This window comes from Ischnura elegans (assembly GCF_921293095.1).
Source record: "Ischnura elegans chromosome 13 unlocalized genomic scaffold, ioIscEleg1.1 SUPER_13_unloc_1, whole genome shotgun sequence".
NCBI classification, from domain to species: domain Eukaryota; kingdom Metazoa; phylum Arthropoda; class Insecta; order Odonata; family Coenagrionidae; genus Ischnura; species Ischnura elegans.
Window position 1 is genome coordinate 16,470,358 of NW_025791657.1, and position 23,473 is coordinate 16,493,830.

At 39.9% G+C, this 23,473-nt stretch overlaps 2 protein-coding genes across 2 annotated transcripts; both read right to left on the minus strand.

Annotated features, from left to right (window-relative positions):
- Positions 1-8,391: 8,391 nt before the first annotated feature.
- On the minus strand, positions 8,392-10,035 carry LOC124172317 (zinc finger protein OZF-like). Its single transcript, XM_046551756.1, has one exon. The coding sequence runs from the start codon at positions 10,022-10,024 to the stop codon at positions 8,495-8,497; it is 1,530 nt and encodes a 509-aa protein (XP_046407712.1). The 5' UTR covers positions 10,025-10,035; the 3' UTR covers positions 8,392-8,494.
- On the minus strand, positions 10,035-22,924 carry LOC124172122. The gene is made up of 6 exons (XM_046551528.1): positions 22,895-22,924; positions 22,554-22,673; positions 19,986-20,111; positions 15,092-15,155; positions 10,130-10,551; positions 10,035-10,052 (listed from the first exon to the last, which is right to left on the minus strand). Exons 1-6 carry the CDS (start codon positions 22,922-22,924, stop codon positions 10,035-10,037), a joined length of 780 nt encoding a protein of 259 aa, XP_046407484.1.
- Between the last annotated feature and the right edge of the window lie 549 nt (positions 22,925-23,473).

Genomic DNA, 23,473 nt, shown 5'->3' on the forward strand with positions numbered 1-23,473 from the left:
GAACAGTCCAAGTAATATTAGCCTCTTGGTGCAGCTTGGCTTCCTAGTTACCCTCAGCGCCAATTCCCCGTTCAACGATAGTTTCGCCAGCGTTGCTGCAGGCGTCTTTAGGTTTGAAATGTCGGATGCAGATGTTTCGCAGTCTTATATAAGGCTTGATTATGGTAAGGTGCGGCAAGGTATGGCAATTCGCAGGTTTGAGGAAGAGTTTCTTCGAGGCGTTGGAGAGCGAGTGGCTGTCCTCCGTGTTGAAGCTTGGTGTTTTGGCTATTTCGATAGCCTCTTTAATCAGCCGGGGAAACTATTGTTTCTGTTTGGTGATGAGTTTCCGAAGTACACGATGTGAATTGGCCTTCCCCATAGATGCTCGGCGATGGCGGATAAAGAAAATTATCTATTCTTGGTAGCTCTTTGGTGTTCTTTCATTCTGCATTTCAAGGCTCGTGATGTTTGGCACATGCACGAGTCTCCGCAAGAGCACTCGACTCGGTGTATTCGTCTTTATATCTGAATGGCACTTGGCCTTTCATATGTGGTCGTCTGTCTCCTTGCCACAGGATTCTTGCAGAACACGACAAAGTCAACAAGTGTCACTATGCCGTGTTTTGCCAGAACCCTTGCACCTTTTTCCGATGTCTCGGATGCATACATCCTTGAAATGCAGAATTGAAACGCACTAAAGGCCCATCGAAATAGACAATTTCGTTTATCCGCCATCCGCGAAGTACGAACAAGTTAGACTTTGGAAACGCTAGGAAATATTGGGAGACAAGTGGTTCCTGAACTGGCCGCTTTCAGACACTGATGAGCTGTGCGCCAATTTTTCCGCCACCACACCTATCTTCAAAACTTCATCGCAGGTGGCCATTAAAATCTCTCGGTCAATCAGTCTCCTCCTGGACATCAAAATGGGGGACTACTTTCACCTCCGGAATGTTTTACCCAAGGAAATTCCATCGTGAGTGATAATTTAACGTTGGAGAGACAGCGACTCCTTGGGATAATAATGAGGTTGTTTCCCCTTGCCTTCCTCATCGCAGTACTACAGCCGTTCACGTAACTGTTCTCACGCCTGCAGTGAAATGAGTGTCGCTGTACTGACCGCCGTGGCCTCTATCTTTACTCATTTGAAGATGACCCGCTGCCTTCTTCTCCAGATGATGCGAGGCATACTTAGAAGCCTCCCATCGCCAAATCACGGCATTTCCAAAGGCTTTGTGTATTATTTAGTTGGCCTATCTTGCCCAGGGATAGGCTCATATCTGCTCGAATTACTGCTGCCTTTCCTCCATGACTGCTTATTCGACATATAAACTTGCTTATATCACAGCTAAACATGACTAAATTTTGACACAACATCTTCATCTCCGTCGGACGCAGTCGGTAGCTTTAAACCTTTAACTGGGGGAGCGTCAAATTTTTCTACCACTGTGTGCGGCACATGAGCAGGGAAGATATTTTTCCGTCGACCCCGGGCGTGTGCCTAGCAGGTGGTGGACCCTCGTAATCTGGGAGTGCTCACCCTATCCCCTCACGACAGACCACGAATTTAAATTTCCTTGGTAATTACGCGGGGACGGAATACCCACCACCGATAGGACAAGGAGGAGAGACCAGTGCATTCAAATAAGTTTCCCTGGCTAATGTACAACAGCAAGATAAATAAATTCTTAGGAAATGCAAGGATTCGTTGTAATTATTTCATCGTGAACGCGCCTCGCAGAGCAGGGAGCTCTTTCTCTCTCGGAGAAGGGATAATCCGGGCAGCGCTCCCCGTGGTGAGGTATCTAGTCCTCGAAAGACGCCTTTTTAATCTCTACCACTATACCCTTTTTCCGAACTGATGGCGGCTGGGTTGAAAATAGCAAGTAGCCATCCAGAAGCGCTGGCCCTTCCATCTCTCCCTTCTCCTCCATACCCTTCCATTTTCCCCTCCATCCGGCCGACCGGCGTTGCCAGACTTGGGAATAACGGTACTTTCGGGGGCGACAGAAGATTCTCGGACGAACGCTGTGCGGTCTCCACGGATTCGAGTTGGCAACACTGCGAGCTGGAGAGCGATCAGCACTGCACGGAGTTTGGAGAGAGACTGCGGGCTCCTCCACACTTTCTACTGTCGCTCTTCTGTAATTGGCTAAAAGAGTGGGTGGGTTTCCAGCAAGCTCACGGTCAGCCGCCGTCAGTTCCGAAAAAGAGTATAAGTTTGGCCGAGTTCAAGCAACCGCGGAAAGGACGGCATTGAAATCTTAAGATAAGGCTGCCAGTGGCGAGAAATTTGGTCAAATGTGGAAACACGTTCTCCCCGTACTCACCATGCAGACAATTTAAAAACGTTTCCGCAGCCTAAGGGATAACCCATTAGAGCATAGCTTCCGACTCATCGGACGTGCGAATATAATTTTTTCCTGGGCTCCAATTGAAACATGCGCTACATAGTGATACTATATTAAGTTGACATGGATAACTGTCTTCACCGCTTGGCTAATATTTTAGTTGACTACTTGAATGTATCCACTTGAGAAGCATTTATGGAAGATATGGATTTCAAAGAATTTTCAGTCACCCGCACAGGGAAATTAAAATATTTTCATTGAAGTCTTTTTCTCAATATGTTGATATCTTTCATCTCGTTTTTGTCCTTAAGGTTGATCCTATTTTTTCATATTTTCTCAAGTTGTTCTTTACTATTTTTTATCTATTACCAACATTGACAGCTGGCCGTTCGATATATCGGGCGCCATGCACGGGGGTCAATTCTCTTTGCTAATCTAAAGATGGCTGCTCATATGTTTAACCAAGAATTTTTATTTTAGAATAGTATATTTAACTCTTAAACAGCGGAGTTTTTTTCAGAGTTTTATTTTGTTTTTCCGTTTAAAACTGCTTAATTACCTCCCAATGATTCAGAGAAACACTTAATTTTAAAATTCTGTCGATTCGTTCTTGCTAGAGGGGGTGTGCCCATATGGGCACGCTAGCCGTTCCGGCCACCGGTCTGCATTCTGCAGAAGAATCGCTCGAACCATCGTAATTCTTATTTTTACTGCGTGATACGCCATATATTTTCGCATTTACCTATAATACTTCTTTTATTTGGCAATTTGAAGTAATTTCAAATCATTATACTATATTTTTTCGGTTTCAACATTTTTTGGCTGTCCAAAGATCTTAGCAGTATAAAACTCAGATTTGAAAACAGTTATTGAATCAAAAAACACGTTGTCGATGAGTTTATTTACAAAATTAGTCCTATATTGCTGGTAGAGTCTTTGAATAATATATATTGGGTTTTCAATTGCCGAGTATGATAGTTAGAATTTCATTGAAGGCAAAGACCTGGGCACTTAGTACAGTCTGAGCGCGCGCGGGAAGAATATTCTTCATAAGAACATCGGCGTCTAATGAAACGGGACAAATTGGTTATCCCTGCCATCATACCTTATGTCATCAGACTTTCTATGATTAGTTGCACTTGATAGGGAATATTAAATACGACCACCAGGTCTGGGAAAGGTACATCTTCGTTACAAAAACACTTGTGCAATCTCTCGCCTAAAGGTTTACTGCGGTATATTTGAACCAGAATTTTCCATTTAGATCCAGGCATTTACGATGACGGCATCAAGGAAATAGCTTCATGTGGACCATCACCATTTTTACCTCTGATAACATTCCTGTATCTGTTGATATTTTGATCCGTGAGATCATTTCCGCCTATCTAAACATTGTAGCTAGAGACCACTGCTGGCTGCCTAACTTGTACCATTTTTGAGGTAACACGCGGGAATCTCGTGACCTTTTTGAGTGGGTGTACACATTGGCAAGGTGACTTGACAGTCACTACCGAAAAGTCATTCTATCTAACAACAAAAATATTCCCTTTTTCTCCCGCGCGAAAGCATGGGAGCAGCGGGGCCGCTTAGCTAGCTGTTTTTTCGACCTTTGAGTATCCTTTTTCTCACAACTGTTCCAGTACCCTCACATCCTTGAGATTTAAACTGACTTAAAAGAGGAAAGCTAGTAAACCAATTGTCAAAATAAATGGAGAAGATTTATCGCTTGCTCTAGTAAATTGTCCAACATGATAAGCAAATACGAAGAGCATTTACCTACGAATTTATAGTAGTTATTTTTTTCTTCAGCACTCAGTCCCTGCTATATGCTGAATTCCACCAAGTAATCTTGAGGAGCATTCAAGCACTATATTTTAAAGCCGAAACTTATAGGTTCACCTCGTATGAACTGTTTGCAGCCATGATTGCCAAAATATTTTATCATGGATTCATCAAGTTTTAGCTTTCTCATCCACCCTTCCACCATGCCCTTGATTGTTGGGTATGTATACCAGTGGTAGAAAATAGCCGTATTATTCTTCATACTAGATAGTTGAGCAAAGTATAACGCAAGCATCGTGAATAAAAGTGATGAATAGTATAAAATGTATTTTTTGCACTCAAAGTTAATGGAAATATTAGAAAAAAATACAGCAAAAAATATTGAAGTCGTTAAAATCGAGTGACATAAGAAAAAATGGAAGATTGACAGCAACTTAGCGTTTTACATCGAAATTATTTGATAACAGACCCAATAATGACGTTTGTAGCGAAGAACACCAGCCAAAAAAGACACCCCCGGGTACCGGCTAGCGTGCCCATATGGGACCACCCAAAAATAAATTCAAATTCCTTGTTTCATACGAAAGATATCACAATGCTGGCAAAAGAAACTGAAGTTGATAACATTCATTATGAGGATAAGATTAAATACTTAGCCGAGTATAAAAAATAAGAAGGAAAAAATCGCATTTTCTGAAGACACTTCGCCATTTTTCCTCTTTTGCCACCTCGAACAGAGTGAGTAAGAATACCCATCATGCCACAGTCAACTACTGCTATAAATGCTGGCCGTAAGCACACGAACCGAATAATGTGATACATTGTAATCGTTTTTGGCGAAACCAGCATGCTCTATAATGTTTGGGTCGGAATTTATACGAAATTATTTAGACCACTGCAGCTGTGCCAATATGGGCACGCTAGCCGTTCAAGGGTTAATTTTACAATTAAGTTAAATATATTTATCGATTGAACGCAAGTATATTGTTAGCCACTATCCATAAAAAATATTTTTTTTCCTTGGCAATATTTAAATATAAAACCCAATGGCACCTCTGGAGGTGACAAATGATGCAAGGTCACCCTCAAATGTAACATCACATAAACTATATGACTGGAGAAAGGGGAATCCTCTAGTTAACCTGAAATGCATTTCTTCATTCTGAAAAGGTATTGAAATGTGAAATTTGACTGGAATTTTTCTTTATTTTTCTCAGATAAATTGTTACATAACATTTGCATATAAAGTATCATAAATTTTAACTATAAAAATGTGAACCTAGCTTTGCAGGAGGAATTTACGGCATTTCTCGGCGATACGGTAATGTCAGCACACGCTTAATCTTTTTTATATGTAATCTTTAATATATGTTTATCTATCCGCTATGCATTTCCATACGGCTGCAGAGATTGCGGCCAAAGTTTGTACATAGATGAATCCCTTCCTCACTCACTCCGCAGTACTACTTTTGGTTGCCTCCGACGTGTCCTCTGATTCATTTTCTCATTACCATCCCCTGCAAGTGCGCTCAGCGCCACCTAGCATCCATTCCCCACCCTCTGCTTACTCTCTCACCCTCCGATAATATCCCCATTCACTCTGCCAATGTTAGTATACATTCCAGCTCCATTACTGCCTTTTCCCGCAACTTCGCCGTTCTGAGGTAAATGACCCACGATTATCCTTGCTGTCCTATTAACCGTGCATTCCGACAAATCGTGACGAATCCCTCGGCCGCAAATGAAAACAGAGAAATATGAATAAAATTGCATATATTTTAGTAATGAAAATAAATAACATACTGAATTCATTAAATTATCAAACTCGGCCATAAGCCTTTTATTATGCACTAATATCACATAATTTCCAATAAGCAGATCCAATATTAATTATTATAACAAAGAATATTCAAAGGACACATGATTAATTCAAAGAAAATTCAGAACCAATTAGGAGATGACAATGAAGACTGGACTTAGAGCCAGAAACATTGGAGCTAATATTGTGGACGTCTTTAATCAAAAATGTGCAGTGTAGGCTGCTTCATCCTAATCAGATAGCCAGGGCGTGCCCTTTTCTGCAACTACTCTCTTTCAATATTCATTACGAAAATCCAAAACTACATTTCTTGGTACGCACTTCATAGAAACATGTAGATGGCCCATCATCTCTATTGACACAATATTATCATTCACTTCTCGTTGTGCAGGCGAGAATTAACTATTAGACTCCTCCGTGCAGCTTTGCATGAGGTTTAATTAGGACATTTGTAAGATTTATATGAATTAACCTGAACGCGAGAAAATGTTGCATGCGCAAAGGTGACTTTTCTGTGTGAAAGCACACAACATGAATATAGTATCTCACTTTTGAACGCATGTGGAAGTTGAGATTAGAAATAACAGTGAAGGACTTAGTGCAAAATACGCAATAATAATACATCACTATTGTACGTATACACATGTGGTGGTCAGGGCCGCTCCTTGTAGTAATGCACTTGATGCGGACTATGCGTTAACAAGGCTGCTCACATGTGTGAGCATGTACGAATATCTGTCAAGGTAACCCCTCACTGCAAAACACTTCCAACAAATGTGACATTTGATAACTTTTATCTTCTGTGTGTATACGAATGGGTTACTAGGTCGCATCACGGCGCGGCAGACTTGTTGCAGAAATAAAGCAACTCGCTTTTTTTGTACAGATGTACTAAGAGGCTCTTTGTCGAGAGGGACATTCAAAATCGCCGCACGAATAGGATTCTTTTACGTGTTGTTTCGCATGTGACTCTTAAGTGAACGACTCCTGAGTGAAAGATTATTTTTGTAGATTTTGCATGATAAGGGTCTCTCTCCTATGTGCTTTTGCATGTGTCCCACCACATAGCTTCTTCTGTAAAAAGAATTTTCGCACATTCTGCACGACTAAGGCTTCTCTCTCGAAGGTATACGAAAATGTGGCACTAAGGGCCGTATTCTTAGTCGACCCTACATAACAAAAGGCCCCTACATGCGTTTCTCAGTCGACCCTACATAAGTGGTGGGGGTGATTTCGTCGTCAACTTCTCTGAGATGACGTAGATGATGGCGCAGCGCCAATTTTCCATACTGGTGGTGTAATGGGAACTAACTATGAAAGTAAGAAAAGACGTCCTATAATTTTCGGGCGCATTGTTAGGGCAACAGCTCAAGGTAAATAAACAATCGGTGTCGTCCGTCAGGTCGTGTCGGTACCTTAATTATCACTACAAATACACTCATATCGAGCCAAAAGTAGAACCTTATTGTATTCAAATTACTTCAAAAGCGGTCTGTACAAGATAGTAATAAGTACGGAGCAAATATGATCATTGACGTGGGAATTTACGTTGCATCATCAAGGTTCGTCGTTCGCTTTTACCTTCCGTAGTAAAGTTTATTATGTGGCAAATAGTGGCATGAAAATACGTTCTCTATGGTTGTACGTAAACGAAGTATTGGCTTCCCAAAAGTATACCAAGTGCCAAACGTGAAAAATATTATATGTTCGTAGAAACCAGATGCTTGTTTACCGCTATATTCTTCTTATTAGTTTGTAGCAGGCGTAGGAATTGTCTGCTAGCAATGATAAGGCACTGTAATGGTTTGGACGATCTTTATTAATCCGTTCCATATTTCAGACTGACTTGCCGGCCAATTCAAATTCAAAATTCAACGGCCGAAAGACCGCAGTATTTATTCTATTGGTGCACTTCCAGAATGTTCTATGTTACTGTTCTTGAACATGAAAGAAATTTCTAGAAAGGAATTCTAGAAGGCAAGAAAAAATAAAATAATTACAATATCCGGCACGGGGAATCGAATCCGGGCCGCCCGCTTGGGAGGCGACCGTTCTACCGCTGGGCTAACTAGCCTGTTGGAGAGATGTGATGATGGAGCGCGATTCATTTTGCCTCCGGGCAAGCGGTGTGGCGGCGAGGCAGGACGTGCGGCCGCCACAAGTTCAGTCAATTTTATAATTTATTTAACTTGGTGGCTATAAAGTGGTAGTATTATTACTTTTCCGCTGTGTTACTGTACATTTTAAAATGGTTTGTGCGAGCTCATTTCCCTTAATATGCATTACAACGTAAATTATTTAATCGAGGTGATCAGCAGACGATATTTGGCCGCCATGTTTTTGTAGGGCGTAGGGTTGGTTCGGGTACCCTACATCAAGTAGGACCCGTTTAGTTCCAAAAACGGCCATATGTAGGGCTTGATGTGGCGTATGTAGGGTGAGATCGGTTTATGTAGGGGCTGATGACGTATCCAGGGTCGGTTGGCCCTACAGTGTCGACTAAGAATACGGCCCTAAGTGCTTCTTATTCGAGAAAGACCTTTCACACTCGTGTCATGATTTAAGGCCCCTCTTCCGCATGCAAACGGATGTGACTATCGAGAGAACATCGCTTTGTGAAATGCTTGCAGCAAATGCTACAAGAATAAGGTTTCTCTCCCGCGTGTCTTTGGGTGTGTGAGGTGAGCTGACTTTTCCTAGCGAAGGACTTGCTGCACAGGCGGCAGATAAAAGGCTTCTCTCCGGTATGTGTTCGCAGGTGATTGTCGAGAGTACTCTTGTGAGTGAAACACTTGCCGCAAATGCTACAAGAATACGGTTTATCCCCCGTGTGCGTACGAATATGTCTAACTAAGCTACTCTTATCCGAGAAAGACTTATCACACTCGTTGCATATAAAAGGCTCCTCTCCCGAGTGCTGTCGCATGTGACAGTTGAGATTACCCCTCCGAGTGAAACACTTGCGGCAAATGCTACAAGAATACGGTTTATCCCCCGTGTGCGTACGATAATGTCCAATTAAGTTGCTCTTTTTTGAGAAACACTTTTCACACTCGTTGCATGAAAAAGGCTTCTCTCCCGAGTGCGCACGTACATGTCTAACTAAGCAGCTCTTAATCGAGAAAGACTTTTCACACTGGTTGCATGTAAAAGGCTTCTCTCCCGAGTGTTGTCGCATGTGACTCTTGAGAGTACTCTTCCGAGTGAAAGATTTCTTGCAGATTCTGCACGAGTGGGGTTTTTCTCCCGTGTGGGTACGTACGTGTCTTACTAAGTCGCTCTTATTCGAGAAAGACTTTTCACACTCGTAACAGGAAAACGGTTTCACTCCCGCGTGCGTGTATGCATGTCTAACTAAGTCGCCCTTATTCCAGAAAGACTTTTCACACTCGTTGCAAGAAAACGGTTTCTCTCCCGTGTGCCTACGTACATGTGTATTTAAGTCGTTCTTCTTCAAGAAAGACTTTTCACACTCGTTGCATGAAAAAGGTCTTTCTCCTGTGTGTCTACGTATGTGAGCGTCGAGATTTTCTTTCCTAGAGAAGGACTTGCTGCAAACCTTACATATAAAAGGCTTCTCTCCCGTGTGTATTCGCGAGTGAATATTGAGATGACCTCTATGATTGAAAGACTTCCTGCAAGTGCTACAAGAATACCTTTTCCCTCCTGCGTGAGTAAGTTTGTGTGCGGTGAGGTCCCTTTTCTGAGTGAAGGACTCAGTGCACTCGCTGCATGAATACAGTCTCTCTTTCTTTCTCGGACCCACGTGATGGCGTTGATGTCTAATGCTAGATGACTTTGAAGATAAACTATGTGAAGTTGATTTCTCTCCTACAGTGAAACTTCTCGTCAATCGTCTTTTATTTTTCTCATCCCCTTTTCCTCCACTGGTTTCCTTCATGAGCACATTTTCTTTTGGCATAGGCTCTACTCTTTTCCTCTCCTGCCCACTTAAAGCCTTTGAGGTGGTAGGCTCGCAAGAACTGCTATGTCCGCTTGATGGATGTGCTTCCAGAGACACATCTACGATTGATGATTCTGCTGCAGCATCAAAATTATGAGCAACAAAATGAATTTTCATGTGTTTCATTAGCTCCTTCTTATTGTTGAACACATCTCTGCAGTTGAAGCAATTATATAAATCTTCGTTTGAACTGTAACTATTCCATGGATTTTCGATCAAGCAATTAAGTACCTCGCTGTTGCCTCCCATGATGGTCTCACAGCCACTTCTGTCATTTCTACTTATTCTGATAAATCTAAGGTTATGCGACGTATTTGGTGCATCACAACCACTTTTCTCCCCAACAACAGCCATTGCGGCTCCAACTCTGCTGCTTTTAAGTGATTCAGTGTCTTTGGTATTACATTGTCTGTCATCAGAAATTGAGCAACTTGATATCTCATCAGTTTCAGAAGCACCACATTTTCCCAAGTCTTCATCTATCAGATTTTTCTCCATCTCTTCATGGTATGTTCCAGCCTTGGAATCAATTGGTGTCACCAAAGCTGTGGGACCAATGCATTCATAAATTGAATGATTCCTTAGATTGCCTTCTGCAAGCAGATAAGAAGTTGATGTTGTTTGCTCGGGCATTGCTTCGGCAGCCGGGACCCCTAGAAAAAAGTTCAAATAGCAACTAAATCAGTCAAACATGAAATTTAAGACTACGACATCTTCTATTTAAAATCCATCGAATGGATGGAAAAATGCACAAATCAGGTGGTACAATTTCTGCCCAACTTCGACTTGAACTCAGAGACTCGATATAAATGAATAAAGGGGAAAAGAACACATAGCATAAAAATGACGAGGACAAAAAGGGTGTGGAAGAACGAAAAAGATGTAAATATGGGTTAAAATGATACGCATTGTGACGATACGTACCATAAGATGAATTCGCCAACCCTAATGTCGTACGATTTCGATCCCCGGCTCCACTGGTTGGAAACCATCGGCGATAGTGCATACCTTCACGTAATCCACTGACGGTGGACGGATCTTAACTAATAGAAAAACCACGTGGGTTCTACTGCACGCGATCACGAAACAAAAGGAAAATACGGGAATTTTTGAACCCCAATGCGAAGCACAGCAGAAACAAAACGACTTTGCTTAGATTGTGAATGGTTTTACACATTTATTAGTGACAAAAGAAAATAAAATGAACATAAATAACTTCCTTCTTAAATCTAACGAGAGATGGAATGATTATCTGTTTAGATGACACACTGATGGAAAAAGAATGAAGAATGCAATGCCCCACCAAAACTAACACTAGTGCATAACAAAATTTATAATGGCCTTTCGAGGAATTTCTACGACAATTATGAATGTCGGTTGGATTGTCCAACTTGAATTTTACATGCCCCACTTCCACTCGTACTAAAGTGTCCAGCACTATTGGAATTTCAAGCACAAACTGCAAGGACGGAAGAATAATTATACAGGTTTTAGCTTCGTTACAAGCTTTTTCTTTGACGTTAAGTGAAATCGTTCCTGATTCACAGTTACAAACAATCACCTCCACACGAGGTGTCTTCTTAGCGGAAGAAATGCTGATTGGAGTAGGGAGAGTGGATAGTTCACTATCCTGGGAGAGTACTTATGCGACGAGATGTGGCTCCTCGTCGAGATCACCGCTGGGCGCGTCATCAACCCAAGGATTTTGGTGTCCTGAGGTTTTGCGGGATGACCGACGTATTTGCATTACTCAATTTAATTAAATCTCCTTGACACAGCTCCTATTCCTCCTTCCTCCGCTTTTCCCTCCTCGGTGCGCTGCTGGCCTTCTATTGCCAGGCTTACGGAGTACCTCTGACACCTAGCACCGCCCACTCACAGTTCAACAACCACACACCTCTCGACGCCTTGCGCCGGGCCTGAGTTTATATCGTAAATCACGTGACACAAAAACAATTGACACACGAAACCCGAAATCGGTTTAGAGCACGGCCGCCTGTCTGCTGCTGTGCCCGCGAATTTGAATGACAGAAGCTCGGGACAGGGAACGAGCGAAGTGAAACGAAGAAAGAAATGGAACGAATACAAAAATATTACAATAGCGGGCCACACCGTCAAATTATACTAATAATCAAGCACACACATACGCATCACACATGACTTCCAATTGCAGAAAAAGAATATTTTTAGACCCCTTTCAGAATTGGTCCTTTAAAAAGGGAAAAAAATTCGTTTTCAATCGAATATTTAATGATTGGTGAAAATTTTCTAAATTAAGAAGGTTCCAAACAATGGCAATCACGATAAAATGTGTTGGTACTACAGATGGGTATCTAGAAAAATTATTTGATTTTTTTTCTGGATTGGTTTTCATAGAGCTATTTAAAAATTAAAAGATAAAAGCAATGAACAAACAGCCAAAAGAAACTCCCTTGAGTGAAATGTACCCAACTGTCATGAGATAATCAATGGTTTGGAGGGGCACCGGGGGCAGATATTCCAAGTATGGCACGCAAGGCAGCTCTTATTTGTGTTGGGATAGTAGCATTTCCACTCTTTTGCATTATATGCTGTTTAATCATTCCCCAAGCTTTCTTCTGCAGAAATCCACTTCTTATAACTTGAGAAGATATTCAATGAACATTTAACATGCCAAGGACTATGAAAGTAGAAATTTTCAATAATCAGTAAAAAATCACCACAGGCTGCCATCTTGTATTACGTCCTGCAGTATAGTTTTTGCACAGAATTGGTCCAATAGATGGACGTCAATTTTAGTTGTTGTAGGATGTAAGCATATCAGATTTATTTTGGCTATCGCTTTCACCATCAATGACAGAATCATGATGCATTTTAGATAGAATAAGGAAGAATTTATTATTTTGGGTCAGTATGACATTAAGGTACAATTCTTCTGGAAACTTAAGAAGGTGAATTCCCTGCTCTGCTTTTGGATGGTAAAATTTCTCTCCGAGTTCACCTGTTATTTCTTTTTTGCACCAACGTATGTGGGCCTTTTTCTTTCAGCAATTATTTTGGCGAAGGGAAAAATAGATTTTTCTTCCCGGTTGTTCATTATATACATTGATGAACTCTGCTCCCGCATTAGCTGTTTAATACGTTTATTTGCTGACGACCCTGTCATATATCGCGAAATTAGTAATCACTCCACAAAATTCTATCATTGGACTTAAACAACATTCATTTGTGGAGCCAAGAGAGGGGACTCGAACTTAATCTGAACAAATGCATGACGGTAAATTTCTTGCTGAATTCGTACAACTATAACCATGTTTATGCAGTCGATGGTATTAACATAGAGGCAACATACGAAGTGAAGTACGTGGAGGATACGATAACCTTGAACCTATTGTGGGGAACACACATAAGAAATATTTGTGGCATAGCTCCGAAGAAATTAGGATTTGTCAAGCGTATTGTGGGAAGATTTTCAGATGAGAAAGTAAAAGAAAGGTGCTATTTTGCACTCGTCCGACCGCACCTCGACAATGCAGCGAGTGTATGGGATCCGGCAAAGAAAGACTTAATCAGCGAACTGAAAAAAATACCGAGGAAGGCTGTGTGGTTCGTCATAAACCGCTACCTTTGTACAGAAAGCATTACCCAGATGATATGTGAATTGGACTGGGAGCCACTGGAGACTCGAAGGCTGCACGCTAGGCTTAGATTTCTTGAACAGTTGAGAATGGATTTCTTTAAACGCGACACGGAGGACAAAATACTAGAGCCCCACTATATTTCCAGGTCCGATAGAAGCGATAAATTAAAAGAGTTGTTTTCCGGAACAGGTAGATATGGGAAATCGTATTTCCCCCGAGCCGTAAAGGATTTTTAACAAATACTAGTCCTAATTATCATAGAATATATCCTTTTTATGTAATAACAGCTGTCCTAACAAAGTCCTAACACCCCCTACCATACGCTATTCAGGGTATTATGCAGAATGAATGTAGAATTATTTGATTGATATGAAGAATTCGGCTGTTTCTTAGCCATACCGATTTCATTTCTGGAGCATACCTCTCAATTTAATATTATGTCAACCATATTTTCTCCTCCAAGGAAGCTTTACGTCTAATTGTCAGTAAAACCAAACAAAGCCCCATTTCTAATCCCATGGACAAAAGGATGAATAGGAATGCACTCCTTAAAAGATTTTCCCTAATTTTCCCACGAATTCAAAATGGTCCAAAAGCAAAGCTAATTTTGCCCTTATTTGACCCTGTTCCATATTTACATTTTCAATGAAGCCTGAAATTTAATTTTCATACTCAATTCTCAAACAAAATGCTCCATTCTGGCTTTCTGTGTACATAATTTTGAGGATTCGCACATCCCCCTTTTTCACCGGCATTTCTGGAAAAAAGGTGCGTGGCTACTACGAGTAAATTTTTTCTTTCAATAAACTAGTCTCTAAGCTAGGTTGAAGCAAGGCAGCATTATTTTTATTCATTTGATATGACTCTTTAATTGTCAAAAATGCCAAAAAGAGAAAATGAAGAAAAAATTCTTAGCCATTGGTCAGTTAAATACCCAACAATTTCAGTGAAACAAAAATATTTTGTTAGGGAAGACCATTAAAAACGATAGAGACGACTACAAAAAAGTAAGTAAATACAAAACTCCTCCCCTATACAACTACCACTTAAAATAAAGTTAACAGGAAATATGGATGGATGACTAATTCAGGTTCTTCATCCTTCAGAATCAGTCACAATAAGGCCGATTTCAGAAGAGACGACTTTTCACATTTCTTCATTCTCCACATGGCACAAGGAAATCCAGAGTTTTCTCATCTGAAAGCGGTCTGAATTTCACGACCAGTGGACGCTGTTGATGATGCAGCGCCTGGCCCGATAGAAATGGGTGCAGCGGAAAACACGGTATGATTAGACACATTTGAAGGCATCCCTACACACATTAGGTTTTATGAAAGCATGGTACTGTGCCATCTGAAAGTAGCCTAAGCCTTATCTGTATACAGCTACTTGTAGCCCTTGAAAGCACTCACCCACTGCTTCCATTGCAGACTCATGGGCTACTGTCAAATTCTCAATAATTGCTCTAGTCACAGTAAAAGTTGGCTAAATAAAAGCATAAATATATACATCCTCCACATTAACATCAATCCCTCCAAGTATAGAGTTATTTGCAACCCGTAAGAGTACTCACCAAATGCAGACTCATGGGCAGTAGTTGAACTCTCAAATGGGTCCCCATCCTCACTTAAAGTAGGCTGGAAGGAATCATCAAGATATTAATCATGCACGAAAAGAGATTCAGGTCTTTTTTGAAAGGATTGATTTAAACTTTTTTATAAACCACATTACAACAAAATTTGGAATTCCTCACAAATTTTTCCTTACAAAATAAAAATATTTGCAACACTTCAGGGAATTAAATATTATTCCATTTTTTTTTCAACATGTAAATCGTCTTTGATTTATGTTCCGCCTGCATTGCAATATTATCTTCATTTGATAACTCTGCAATGGATGTAATTTAGTTCATGGGATACCATATGATAATTAAGGTTTCTTTCGCAACGAATGAACCGAATGAACGTTATGCAAACTAGGCATCTGTGTGAAAAAATGGGATAAAATCTGATGCTGCTATATTGCAGAAAAAGATTTCCACACAGAAAACTAAATTCTTCAGTGAAAATCATGGAAATAATGATGAAGAGCAGGCTTTTGTACAACTTTGTAAAGTGAAAAGTAGAAACAAATTATTAAAAAAGTGCTGCATGCTAATGTGGAACCTAGGACCTCCAGATAGGAGCCAAACACCATAACCACCACACTACCACTGCTACTTGAAAGGAGACCATTTCTAGGGGAACATATTAGGTATATAAATATTGAACTGCATTCAACTTTTAAAACCATTGGTTCTATAAACCAATATGGGAGGATATTTGTGGACAGCTCCCTATGAACTACAACACTACAGAGTTTGATTGAAATGTGAGACCTGATTTTCTTAATGAGCTATGAATTATCAGTCCTAGGATTTCACGTTGTAAAAAAAGTCTTCATGAGGAATGATTTATTGGTTGCAGCATATTTTATTGTAAAATAAATATCATATTGATACTTGCATTATCGGTAAAAAGATTTAACATAGAAAAATACAAGGCAAAAAAAATATAAGGCAAGAAATCTTCAACAATTAAACACAAAATAAGGAGGAAAAAATGGCTTATTTTGAGATAAGAATATGTACTCTTTTCAGTTATAAGTAACTTTGAATCAAATAGGTAAGACTGCCTGTAAATACTGGACTTTTTCAATGCCGTATTTTTTATGGCCTTCGGAATGGTAAACACATCTCTGAAATTGCAGTGGTTCTGTTGTATGGGCCTTAGTTTGGCTGCAATTAATTAATTTTCATTCGGTACTTTTCACAAGCTGCCTATAGTTCCATGATATCGCACTACTCAGCAGACAGGTCAGGTGGGGTAGTGGTAGTGTTTCAGGCTACCACACAGGGGACCAGAGCTTCATCATGGCTATGTATTTTGTTGTCTCCATTGTGATCATACGTCGCCACCTTTTTCAATAATTTTAATAGGGGTGTTAACCTCAAACGAAATTATCCATTTAACACATCTTGGTCCGGCACCCTTTAAACTAGACTAGCCATTGGGGCCGGTCATATTTTATGCCATAGGCCTCAATATATGTTCAAACTATTATAACGTCGATAAAAAAGACGTCAATAAGAAAAAAATTCACAAAAACAAACAGTAAAGCTACCTGAAGACGCACAAACCAGAACTAGGTCGAAATAGTTCCAAATAAATCCGTAGAGGTCAGCAGGAGACTGCACTGCATGAAAACGTAAAAATGTAAAAACGCGTGATCGGCACATAAGCGCTGGCGGCGGAAACACGTAAAAACATGTGTGCAGACCATAATGTGTTAAGTAGATGCTAACAGTGAGCTTTGGTTGATAATTCACATCGGTGAAAAAATTTCTGCAATAGGTGCTTCACATTTTCTTTTGTGCTCCGTTGAAATTTGTGCGCTTTTGAAACGGTCAGTTTCGGCAGTCAGGCTCGAATGGCTCTGACGTGACACACGGCTACTTAGCTGACTGCATGCTTTCATTGAAACCGTTATCCAAGCCGTGCTTGAATTTGTGGATGCCGTAGTGAGAAATGCCTTTGGATTGTGGTTTTGTGAGGGCTAATTCTAATACTGTGCCTTATACGAGCTAAGTGCCTGATGCTCAATTTTCATTTTCAAGTTTTTTTAGTAAATAGTGGTCAAGGCAAGAAAAAATCTAAATACGCAGAAAATAAATCTAATAATGAAATTTTTAGCACTCTGGAAATTCAAGGAGTCAAGCGTGCAAGGTAAGAGTTAATGCATACTTACTATGATAACACTGTAAAATATGTTAATTGTACTTATGAGTATATTTTGTATCAAAACCTTATTTTTCTTACCATTTACTTGGCCTTGGCTGGCTTCCATTTTTATTTGAATTATACCCTAATAAACGCTGAAATGGTTCTCGAGGGATACATTTCATATTACATCAACAATCCGTGTTACACAATACTCGTTTATTAAGTTTGAAAGGCTTTTGATAATTTCTAGCCTATAAAAACTATGATGGCTAAAGGGACCTAATATTGTAAAATAATCATTTACGTTCCTCTCAGATTCCTCTGCATCATAACATAGAATTGCGAATTGTTGTCAATATTTATTCTTGTGAAGATTACAGAAAGGCCTCTTGCACACGCACCGATTTTGGATAGCCAGTAATATACCAGCCGTCACCGTGCCTTCGGCAACCATCGTATGCTTTCGGAACGTTTGAGCCAACCCTCGTATTCCACACTTTTTGCTTAGCCTTTTAAGTGTTAAATTTTTTATTAGAACAGCGCTAAAACTGCCGCCAGTATCCCCTCCATGTGTACTTTTATTTAAGACCGTAAAAAAAACTGGTGAACAACCCTATTGCAACAAGCATAGACATGAGACTATTTTTTTATCCTCATAATGGCATTTAGGTATTTAAGCAGTGTCATTTTAAACAGGGAGATACGAGGACTACAATAGCAAGGGTTAGTGTGTGCCAAAATTTTAATTTTTTCATTGCTTATACTGATCAACTTCCACATTAAAAATAAAAACCACTCTTGCGAGAGCACATGTAATTACAAGTGCGCAGCGATCAACAACATGTGTACAGACATAATTAATAAGAACACAAAAGGATTATAGAATGCCATATTTCTCAAACACTTATTATTCACTTTACTCCAAAGGGAGTTTACTAACACAGTACCTTTGTGCTAAAAGAACCATTCCAAAATATAATTTCAACTAATTTATAGGGTGAAATAAAAGTTAATGGCCCTGGACCGGGCGTGCTGGCATATAAAATACGTCACTCCTCGAAAACCAAGGATTTCAACATTGCACGTATATTCTGGGATAGAATGGTCTCGCGTATTCCTACAATGTACTTTGACTGTCTATATTGTGAGTTTTCAAAGTTTGAGGTATTGTAGCTAATTTTTTAAGATCAGGAAGAGGAACCCATCACACGTGGCGTATAAATTACGCCGCGCGACCAGCCGTGTACCACCTGTGTACCTTTATATCTGTAGCACCTATAAATGTACAAGATTTAACTACTTCATAGAAATAAAGATTAATTTAAACAAAAATCGAGTGTCATCATGTATGCACATAATGTGGGCAAAGTACGCCATTTGCCCGGTTGTGTAGAAATAACAGTCGCACCCGCTAGAAGGTTAAAAGCAACAATTACACCAAATGTGTCTTGTGCTCGCCGCTTCCCAAAATCTTACGTAGCCCTTCCATTATAATAACAAGAGGCACACCAACAAATGTCATTTCTTCAAAAAAAAGCCACTGTTATAGCTCCCCATTAATCTTTCGGTATGTTTTTGAGGAGAGTAACAAGTGGAGCCTTCACTTCTCCACGTTGGAAATGACACTGCTTAAATACCTAAATGCCATTATGATGATAAAAAAAGTCTCATGTCTATGTTTGTCGCAATTAGTAATTAATGAAAAAGTTGATGCCGTATGATCACAATGAAGACAACAAAATATATAGCAATGACAAAGCCCCAAACCCTGGTCCCCTGGCAGGTAGCCATAATCGCTACCACTAACCCCACCTGACCGTACACTGAGTAGTACGATATTATGGATGTATACGTGGCTTGTGGAAAGTACTCCTTGAAAATTAATTAAGTACAGCCAATCTAATGCCCATTCAACAAAACCACTACTAGTTCAGGGATGTGTTCACCATTACAAAGGCCATAAAAAATACGGCATTGAAAAAGGCAGAGCAAGTTTCATTATCTCCCCTTGTAAGATGAATGGAATTTGAAGATGGGTCACTATACTTCCAATAAACAATACCACTGGGAATCCAGGCTCCTGCATTGCAGGAATACAGCTCTTTATTATTCACCACAGGGAAAAAAGTGAAGCTTGGTCACTTGTAAAGTTACAGCATTAGGTCATTTGCATCTCACCCCCCTCCCTTGTGATGAAGGCAAACAAGTAGGCCACTTGCTGAGGTACCAATAAAAGTAGCATAAACGTGCCAAACACTTCTAACTTGTGGCCCACATTCCCACTTTCTTTAGCTATTGAATGCTAACCAGTTACTAACAAGTATCTATGAAAGGCATTTGACACCAAAATAATGGTTAGCTTCTGAAAATCAGAGGTATTTTACGTCATCACATGAATAACAGCACATGCATGAAACACTTTGGACCACCGAGGTACCCCACGTCCCCAGTAGAGGGCTAATAAGGTTAACTTTATCGGTCCCAGGATTATATATAGTAAGGTAAAAAATCTACTACACAAATGAACAACATAAATAGGAAAAAACAGATTTTTTATGATGAGAAACCTTATTTGAGTAATTGGTAACTTTGAATCAAATGGGTTACCTTTAAAGCTGTGTAAAAATCAAAATGTTCTGGCATTTTCCATGATTAACATTTTTTACCCAATATCTCCTTCAACAATTAATTAAATTCCATACATACCTGGGCATTCTCCTCGGGAGATGGTTCCTCCTTTGCCCCGACCAGCGTCCAGTCCCCGTCTGCCACCATGGCTCCTGTGCCCTGAGCTTCCACCTTTTCACCTTGGGAGGCAGTTAAGGCATTGGGCTGCAACATAAACCCCATTCATCATCATTAATGCTTGAGACACAGAAAGATAAAAAAATTTTGAGAATTCCTCACACCAATAAAATTAAAGTTAGTTTCAAATGGATATATTCTTCATACTACCCTGCAAGCTGCCTCAAGGTAATTAATGTTAGGAATTCATAATATTTATAATTATTTTGTTAAAATTACCACTTTTACCATTTGTCAACTTTCCCAGTTCCACCACTGAGGTGATTGTCTGCAGTCATAACACAGCTACAAGGGAAGTGTCACATAACCAAGATATATTTGGTTAAACTATGGTACTGACCCTTTTCTAGGTTTTGAAATAAAAACCAATGTAAGTGTATATTTAAACTTGCAGTTTTAGAGAAAACACCATGTCTATTTGAAAGAACCAAATTTCCAATTTCAAAGTACAGCTTTTCTCCCTCTCAAACCACCGAAAAATTCCTATCCCTACTCATAAGTGGTGTTTTCTTGAGGAATTTTTACATCCAGGGACTAAATAAATTGGCAATGCAATTTTAGTAGAACATCATTAAATTTAAGCCACAGAAAGTCTAGCAACCAGTGATGGATGAAGCAAGAAAGAAATAGACCTTGGAATAGCAAAGGCACAGGGATCATTCTACAAAAAAGCATGATCTACTCACAGCTGAGAATTCAAATACAGAGGTAAGGAAACAATGCATCAGATTCTAAGTATGGAACATATTTATAAATGGTGGCTTCAAAATTTACAGCTACAGAACAGTAAAGAGATAATCATGAGTTAAAACTTCCATGCAATATTGCTTTGATGATCTCCATTTTCAAAGCAATTGACCTGTTTTAATTTCTCTTCTAGGTTAATGGTTTTTCTTGATAACTTCTTGATTTTTCTACCTGCATTCCTATTTTTTACCATTGTTCTCTTGGTTTTCCCTCTGTACGGCTCTATCAAAATCACCTACTGCAGCACTGTATTCCTGTGACAAAGAGGGCCTACGACTGCAGGAAGGGAATGAAGCCATTGTGTTTGAGACTCTAAAGCAGACCCTTTATGTGTTTATACTATTCATATGCAACTCGGCCTCCACTCCATTTCTCCCGTGTGAATACTGATGACCTCAAAGGCTTTAGCATAGACCCTCTACCTGGAAGTCAATAGCCTGATAACCTATGATGGCAAAAATTACGTCTCATACCATATTGCTTAAAAAAACTCATTTCCACTAGCTCCACACATAACTAATGATCCAAATTAACTATTGTTATTCTGTTACGGAGACGAGATAAATTACTTCGGTAGGCCGACTATCTAGACCCAATGTCAAGTAATGCTTTTGGCCATAGCACAGCAATGGATTTCGATTAATATGTAAACAAAGAAGATTTGAGGAAAGCACTACTATTAAAATGCATAAAATGATAGCACTTTCGTTTGTACTGAGCGCAAGTTCACGTGTTGACATGAGAGCGATAATGTTTTATGATTAGGCAACACTGCATTACGATGTTTCCCCGAGGAACGAATTTGCGCAACATCGAAATCGCGCTATACGAGGCATGAGTGTATGACCATCAAAACCAAAAATTTCCTATGACAGTGGCAAAATACCAATGGCAGTACCAGTAGAACATGAAAAATTCATTTTCCTCGTATTTTTTTGGACACATCACGCACAAAAAAATTGAAAGAAAATGGTGGCGTGGGGGAAAAAGCAGACCTTGTGCAACCTGCATCATGAGTCTATTCCACTGCAGTCGACGGGAAGGAAAAAAATGGAAGCTGCACAGGGTGATTTTGAGTTTTACATGGTCAGCATTGGAAGTGTTAACATCACAAGTAATTGATATCTTTTGGCAATTGTCTAGCATTGCCCATGCCCAACACTCAATTCAAAAATGGTAAAGAAGGTATAAAATATCCATCATCCCCACAGTAAATTCCTCTTCACTTTCATCACAAAATCCAAATCTGAAACAATTTGATCCCTGTGAACATCAATGTCTCATAAGGAATGCAAGTTATGTAGTTGAATCTAGCTAGCAGCTACATCATGATGTCACGGTAAATCTGTTTCACTGTACCTAAGTCAATAGTACTCAGTTTAACTCTCAATTCCATACATCCCCCCTTCCACTCCATGGTAAACGAAAGTGAAACTGTGTTGGTATGATCACATGACAAATAACTGCTCAGTGCCGTGATAACAGGGAGCTTAATTGATCAGTGAGCAAAGTTGAGTGGTCACTTTGGCAAAATACACCAAAACTGTTCATTACATTTAATTCTAATGATTCAAACATGAAAGCTTTCCTGTAGTTGTTCATGACTGAACAGGCGATGCAAAATGCAGTACGTTTCTGCTGAGAGGTGTATATAATTAACCCATAAAGGAATGACATTGTGCCGTAGAAAAAGAGAATTACACAAGGCAAAAGTACACTCACCAGGTCATCAGTGGCCAATGGGTCAGAGGCATCACTTGAGATTCCAGCTGCGTCTGACTTGTACAGCACGGGATAATTCTCCTCACTGAGGTGACCTTCGTTCTCATCTTTCACATGAAACTAGAAGAGAATAATGGGCATTGCTCAATAAAAGCAAAACAATATTAGCCTCATTCAATAATGAAAACTCCTCTTTTAATTGAGACCACTCCAACTTTCCAAAATACTCATGAGATTCTTGCGACTCACAGATCAAACTCCAGCATATAAATGCTCCACTAGGGAGGAGAGAGCTACACCACCAACATCACATGGTTTGAATGAGAGTATTGGCCACTTACAGTAAGGGCACAACAGTGGGAACGATACATCGAGGTTCCACTGTACATTGAATTGCCTTCATCATTTCTTCTCCTAGGCTTATAAAAAGGATCCACAATAGTTTATGCTGGTTCCTCAGTTGAAATAATGGAGGATGATGGCTTGAACAAATTGAGGGCAATCATGAGACACAGCCTTGTTATAGCCACCACTGATGGCTTGAACAGAGATTTGACAAGGGTATCCAAAATTACACTCCACGGGATAAGAGACATTTCTGTCAACAGATTATCAATGCTGTACAACTGCTATTGACTAGCATGAAAATATTTGTGTGGTTCCACTTCCTGCCTCATGTGTCACTACTATACAGAACAGCATCTGAAGGTTGCATCATGCCAGTGACTTCACACAAAAATACTTAAATTTATAACAGACACAACCCCATTCCTCATACAACCGAGAAATTCGTAAAACCGAAGGTGATAAGACTCAGTTTTCACTTTGAATGAGAATATAACTTACCACCTTATCGTCCCTGGGCAATAAGCAGTCTGGCACAGGAATGTACACTTCAGTCATTTGGGCTGAGCATGGGA